The following is a 7,110-nucleotide window of genomic DNA, read 5'->3' on the forward strand; positions in this document are numbered from 1 at the left end:
ACTACTACAAATGAGCAATATTTTGCACTGTTATACAATTTAATAAATCAGAAACTGATGACATAGTGCTGTATTTTACTTCTTTATTTTTTTTTTCAACCCAAAATGCTTTGCTCTGATTAGGGGGTACTTGAATTAAAAAAATGTTCACAGGGGGTACACCACTGAAAAAAGGTTGAGAACCAGTGTGTGATGAGAGTAGCGTATGTGTGTGCGTAGCCATTTAATATGGGACAGCATGTGAAGTGAGTGTGTGGGCGAGCAAGGTGAGGGAGCGGTCGAGTGCGGGAGTGGGTAGTCTTTTGTTGGATTGGCTGGCTGTGTGCAAGACTTCAATAAAGCCACGATTTGCAACTAATTGCCGGACTCTTAACTAACCTGTAGTCCAGAGTTGTGGAGACCCACTGCCATAACGGGTAGAGTGAAGGGTTTTGCCCCCGAGAATACATTACCCCTGGAGAAGTGTCTCCCCTGCGCTCCATGATCCGAACCGAAACACCTGTACTGAAACGGTTCAATACAAATACACGTACAGTTGCACCCCTAATATACTTAGATAATGCATCGAGGTTTCATATGTGCCAGTCTCCGTAGAGCATCTAGATGCAGCTCTAAATGTCAAAAGCCAAGAAAGAGAAGCTACAGGAATGACAACTGTTTATACCAGGATACATAATGAAGATACAGAAACCATGTATCTTCACAGACATGTACATGTGTGAAAATAGAAGAAACACATTGATTTGAGAAATCAGATTTAGTCTATGTAAACGTTCTGACTGAGAGTCAACAGAAACTGACTCATTTAATCAACCATGGATTTATGTTTACTTAAATTGAGTAGTAATATTTGGCATCTCAGCCTCATTTCACAGTTATAAAGATTTGGACTATTTTTGTAATACAGCAAGTGCCTTATGGTTGTTTCCTACCTCATGCCCTGATATGACACTTTTAGCACCTTTTCAAGCCTTATGAAGTGACTCATCCAACTATGGGTTCTCAATGTACTTCTTATACATAAACCACAGCAGTTGGCTACAATGTTTATTCAACAGTGATTTGTTTGGACAAGAAATCTGATTGCCTCTTGTACTCTCTATCCTTTTGCAGTTCTTTGCTTGACCCATTGTTCTGTGCTGGGACAAGGCCTCCATCTACCTTAATCAAACACTTGCTATCACATGCTGGCTGTGGCATTAGATAGATGAGATAAAACTGTCTGCTGTCCCTCCGACAGTATCAAAAAAATATAGTGTATTTTTTGGGTAACAGTCTTCTCCACTTTATTTGTATGAAGAACGATCACATACATTTTAAACAGGAAGGTCCTATTGACATAGTAAATTCCAGCTTTTGGGAAGATGGTGTTTCCGCACACAAAGTCAAGTTCGTCTGTGTGCTTTTTCCGCTCCTCTTGGGTTTCTGTATCACTCGAAGAAAAGAATTTTGCAGCACTGCTCAAACATTCCACTGTATATTTTTAAAGCGCTCACTAACCGTCTCGCTGGCTGTGGCTTGGTAGGAAAAGAGGCATATCTCCCAAAGGGCACATTCCTTTCTACCTCTTTGCTATTATTTTCTCAGTGTTTTTGTTTACAGCCACCATCTTGGATTTCCTCAAGCATGTCATAAAGGCTATAAATGGGCAAAATATGACAGCATTGTGTTGCTTTGTTGTAGTGATTTACTTTATCACCGTGTCTATCCTCATATATATTTAGTTGGATATGTTTGGCTACCTGATCATATCGCCCATTGTCTATTTCCCTCTCACTAGACCCTTCAGCGATGGGCTTTATCATCTCCCCATGGTCCCTTCTGCTCATGCCCTCCGGCAACATCTCCTTCACAGACGAGTATGTTACCCAGCAAGACCTAAAAGCCTTCACTGCCCCCGAAGTTCTGGAAGGGAACCCTCTGACGTCGATCTCAGACATAGAGAAGGTAAAAACGCTCTACAATGTTGTTAAAGTGCTTCTGTGTCCACACTCAGAGTGACTTATGGTTGGCATCTGCTTACATCATTTCAAAAGTATTTCCACTTCGCCACAGAAGTACGTCATGCTGTTTTTCTTGTTTGGTGACAATGAGATATTTCCTGCGTGCCTTTTCTTTGTTAATAACGCATGGTACAAATAATACATAGAAACCATAACATTTTTTTATTGAGACTGGGAAATTCAACGTATAAAACTTACACATTAGGCGGCAGCCTCCGGGATGGTATTCTTAGGAGGGACTGTTCCAGGCACAACACTCACCTTTCCTGGGCACAGTTTCAGACCTCTAAACTCCCAGACTTAATATCCGGAGGGTCACTTTGCCAAGATGACCTCGAGCCAGCACCTCTAATGTGTGCTGGCCCTTGGATTTGACTGTGGCCAGCAGTTCATTACCTTCCTCGGGTTTAGGTGCAGATCATCAGCCACGGACCTTCGAGTAGGACTTCAGAGGGGCACGGAACTTTTTAAGGCACTACAGTAAGCAATTGTACGTCTTCTCTGCACACAGTTTCAGACCTTAAGCCGGGGTACCGTCCAGCGTTTACATACAAAAAAAGACTAGGCCCTTGATGGAGCTGTGACCAGCCATAGTCTTTTTGAAAGTCCTGCAGCCGGTTATTGCACACCTTCCGTGGGTTTGGTGTTTGACCTTGAGCTGGGGACCTCTAAAAGGGGCCTTTAGGTTTGACTCGGCCAGCCATGGCTTACCTTTTCTTGGGTACAGGTATCGTCATCAAGCCAGGTACCTTTAGACTGAAAAGACTTTGAGGCACTGGGGCTGGCCGTAGCTCACCTTGCCAAGGCACACTTTCAGACTGTCAGCTTGCTAACTCTCAGGGTTGATGTTCACACAAGATGCCATGCAATAAAAGGGACTGTTGCCACGGAACAGCTTTCATGGGCATAGTGACAGACCTAGGGACCCCCAGGCAGGAGCTCCAATGGGTGTCAAGTGTTTTTAAAGGGATTGCAGCTGGCTGTTGCACACCTTTGCCGGGCACAATGTAAGGCCTCCATGCCAACAGCTTTCCTGGGCATAGAATCAGACCAAGGTACCCAGTCAGGACCTCAGAGGGGTGTTGGGTGTTTTTACAGGACTGCAGCTGACCATGCATGCCTTTCCTGGGTTTGGTGTTAGATCTTTAGCTATGGACCTCTAAAAGGAGTCCTTTTGATTTTTAGGGTACAGGTACGGACATTAAGCCGGTGATTTCAGACTGAAGGGCTTTTTTTGAGGGACTCCGGGTGGCCATGACTCACTTTCCTAAGGCAGTTTTAGACCACTGGTGGATAGCTCTTAGGATTGATGTACAAAAGATGCCATGCCTTAGAAGGAACAGTTGCCATGAAACAGCTTTCCTGGACCTAGTGTCAGAATTGGGGACCCCCAGGCAGGAACTCCAAGGGGTGTCAAGTGTTTTTTAAGGGAGTGCAGTTGGCCATTACACACCATTCCTGGGCACAATGTCAGACCTCCAGGCGGGGAACACCCAGGCAGGACCTTCAAAAAGGGGACGTTTATTGCTCACCTTTCCAGGGCACAGTGTCAGTCAGACTTTCAGTCTCAAAGAGATCGCGGCTGCCAATGACTCATCATTCATGACGGGCATTATTTTAAACCTCTTAAGAAGGCCTGTCCATGAAAGGGCTGTGGCTGACCATGACTCCTCTTTCACCTGCAGTGCATACAAAGGTTTTTATATATATTTTTTTTTTTCAAAATTCTGGTATTGTCATAATAATATTTATGTTAAGTCATTCATCCATCATACATTTATGTAAAGTGACTCTGTATTTCATTATTATATTTTTCATTGTTAAAGGGGTGAACGGTAGCTTATCATATATTTTTTTTACAATTCCCACAGTTGACTTTAAAGTACCAAATGAAGGAAAAACAAGGTAACTTGACAATTATCATATATTTCTGATTTCTAACAGCAAAAGACATACAAATTTTGTGAGTAAATACATATGATAAAAATAGTATAAATGTCACAGAGATTCCCGAATCCCATGCATCTGGGGACCATAGTTCCCTTTAACAACTACTACTAATGATGGCAGACTTCTTATGAGACAACAACTTTTTTCATCCAGACCCTTATATTTTTGAGTCCGAACACAAGGAGAATAAGCCACAAGCCTGAGAAACCAAATGCTAAACTGATGCAGGTTTAGTGAAACATAATCATGCAGCAGTATTGCTGAGTGCTAAACAAGAAGACATACAAACTAACAATAGGAAAACAAATATTTACTCTCCAATGTCCGCTCTCGCAGTGGATGTCAACCGGCGAAACACTCGCATAATCCTGTTTGGATGAAGAAATACTCACAATCGTTGCAAAGGGATAAAAGTACCGCAAGCAAGCATCTTTTTCGCCAATTTCAGGGTCTAAGTTGGATGTCAAAGTTGACCAGCTTCTCGGTCATACAATTACTATACAGGTGAAAGGCATGATTTATAATCTAGAACAGTGGTTCTCAATTTTTTTTCCACCAATTACTACCTCAGAAAACGCTCTCCAAGTACCACTATAATGACCAACATTAAAATACAATAGCATAGTAGGCCTAAGAATTCATTAAAAACAAGATAGATCTTTTATTTAACAAGTATATTTATTATTTTGGCCACTGTAAGAAACATACAGTTTGAACAGCAACACTGTTTAAATATTTAAAAGTATTACTTAATTGAGCAATTATTTGGCGTAACACTAGATGATGCCTGCGTAACACAAGTGGTCCCATACCACAGTTTGATAATTGTTTATCCAGACTCTTGCTATATGGATTAGAGGCTAAGCAGAAGCAGTAACAGGATGACACTGGCTCAGTCAATTTGTCAACAATATAGCAGCATAAGATGGTAGATTGCTCACTGCGATCAAATCGGCGCTAAAATAGGTGGTCTGTGTTAGCGCTTAAAATAACAATATCATAAATACTTGGTAAATATTAAGGCCGCAAGAGATAAATGAAGAATTGTTGGTGGTTTTTGGATGGTTATTTAAAGGGCTTTGTGGGCCTCTGTTAATGCCATTGTTCGCTCGCTTTTGCAAATGTTTATTTACGATTCAGAATGCATTAAGAAAAGAAAAACATGTGTTCTTGTCTTACACAGGGATTGTGAATGATAAACGGCACATCTCGTTACCATGTTTGCGTATTTCCAGTATAACAGGTCTGCTGTCTAAGGGCAGAGAGCAGAAAAATTCCCACCTTGATGTCATCAGATCCAAATGTATGGAAATTGCCACAGTCTGAGTGAGCGGAATATTCAAAACGGACGTTTGAAATTGTGACGTTTGGTGGATGTTAAGTCAATTTTTTTCACATACTTTGTGGTTTGGAAATATAATTGGATATGGTCTAACATATAAACTGAAACACAATTCTGCATATACTATAACATCCGGACTATAAGATGCTACTTTTTTACTACACTTTGAACCCTGTTCCTTATAAGACAGTGGGCTAATTTATGGATTTTTGTTTGGTGACAACCATTATAAAAATAGTTTTAAAAAATCCCCAAAAAACAAGCAAATACATTGAGAAGCTCTTTTATTGTTTGAGCTATGGTGCCATCTTTTATGAGTTAGCTCACTGCAGGTGCTGCAGTGTCCTTCCATTTAGTGCTTTCAAACCGGAAGTAGAGTGCCATTAAGTCTTCTGGCTGCCCATAGCAGGACTACTCGTATGGCTTCTTCATTCATATCTGTAATTAACATTTGTAAGTTTTACAGTGTAATTCAAACGGTTTATACTTACTAAACCGTCCCACGTTTGATGCCTGTAGGGCGCTAGCGTCGTTAGCATTTACAAGTACCTCACAATGGCATTTTTTTTTAAATTTTTTCGGTTTCACAAATTCCTCAGTAAACTCACCAAGACGTCACCATGGAGAACTAGCTTTCCTAGCTAGTGGGTTTATGGCGATGATTTCTGTTTCGTTTAATCAGCCGTTTAACTCCGTGTTACAGGCACCATTTGGAAACAATTAAGGTATGTAAATGAACATTTACAGAATCTTTCTGCGTTAATAACTAATTTCACAATGTATATATCTGTGGCTTATAGTCCGGTGCGGCTAATATAAAGGAAAATATAATTTAGTGGGAGCGTATTATATAATTGCATTTAATTTTCCATTAAACTGGTACCTAAAAGTTTCTCAATTTTTTTTTAACCGCACCCCGTCTATTTGAGAATTACTTTACCTGTGGTAGAGAAGCTAAAAGCTTGTATGACTGCATCCCCTTCTGTCTCCAACATAGTCCCGCAGACCTCAACACACTCTTATGCTGACTGCTGAGTCAGTTTTCCACCAATGGTCCCTCTCTGCTTCCCCAGGAGGGTTTATTTCATGGGTTGCAAATCTAATCTTTTTCCCCTCATTGTCACATCCTGTTTGCGAGAAACCCAAGTTGCAACACGCCGTTCCGTTTTGCTTTTGTTTTTATTCAATGTTTTCAGAAAATGTGTGTGGCTGCTGTCTTTTAAATCCGTTGCCTGACCTCCTGCTTTTTGCAGGCCCTGAAAGATATGTTGCATTTCTTGGCTTTGCCAGAGTTATTCTTTCCTCCACCAAGACCAACATTTGGGGGAAGTCAATTTGCTTCCCAGCACTAAGTTACAAGGGGAAAAAAGTGGAAAAATGTCCTCAATATCCTTTTCGAGGAACCCATAACACAGATTCCACATTTCATGGCTTTATTTGGACTTGTGACTTTTTTATGTGTACCCGTATATAAGACCTAAGCTCCCAGTTTATCTCACTGAACCTATACAGTCCCGATCTTTGTACAGTCTTTGTTGTTTATTATGGTTGCCTCATTTGCTATTCCCCTGCACAGATGCACATGTACTCTTTGGGGATGACTCTGTTCTGGGGTGCAGACTACGAGATCCCCCAAAGCCAGGTAACTTCCAACAATGTTTGACACCATGTGCTCCTTCATCCTTTTAAATGTCCATCAATTGTAATGTTTGTTTGTTTCCACGAAGCCCATGAAGTTGGGGGAACACCTAAACAGCCTGCTCCTGAACATGTGTGATGACGTTACGTTGAGTCGAATGTCGCTGCGCACGGTGC

General features: G+C 41.2%; 1 protein-coding gene across 7 annotated transcripts in view; it reads left to right on the forward strand.

Moving 5' to 3' along the window:
* The window catches only part of ptpn13 (protein tyrosine phosphatase non-receptor type 13), a 151,295-nt gene that overhangs the window by 24,391 nt on the left and 119,794 nt on the right, over nucleotides 1–7,110 (forward strand). For all 7 annotated transcript variants that reach the window (XM_061876554.1, XM_061876557.1, XM_061876556.1 and 4 more), the window contains exons 3-5: nucleotides 1,781–1,947; nucleotides 6,872–6,937; nucleotides 7,023–7,110. The exon at nucleotides 7,023–7,110 is cut by the window's right edge and continues 98 nt beyond it. In XM_061876554.1, coding sequence (XP_061732538.1) covers nucleotides 1,781–1,947; nucleotides 6,872–6,937; nucleotides 7,023–7,110 — 321 coding nt within the window. The remainder of the gene's footprint in view (nucleotides 1–1,780; nucleotides 1,948–6,871; nucleotides 6,938–7,022) is intronic.

This window comes from Nerophis ophidion, linkage group LG17 (assembly GCF_033978795.1).
Source record: "Nerophis ophidion isolate RoL-2023_Sa linkage group LG17, RoL_Noph_v1.0, whole genome shotgun sequence".
Classification (NCBI taxonomy): Eukaryota; Metazoa; Chordata; class Actinopteri; order Syngnathiformes; family Syngnathidae; genus Nerophis; species Nerophis ophidion.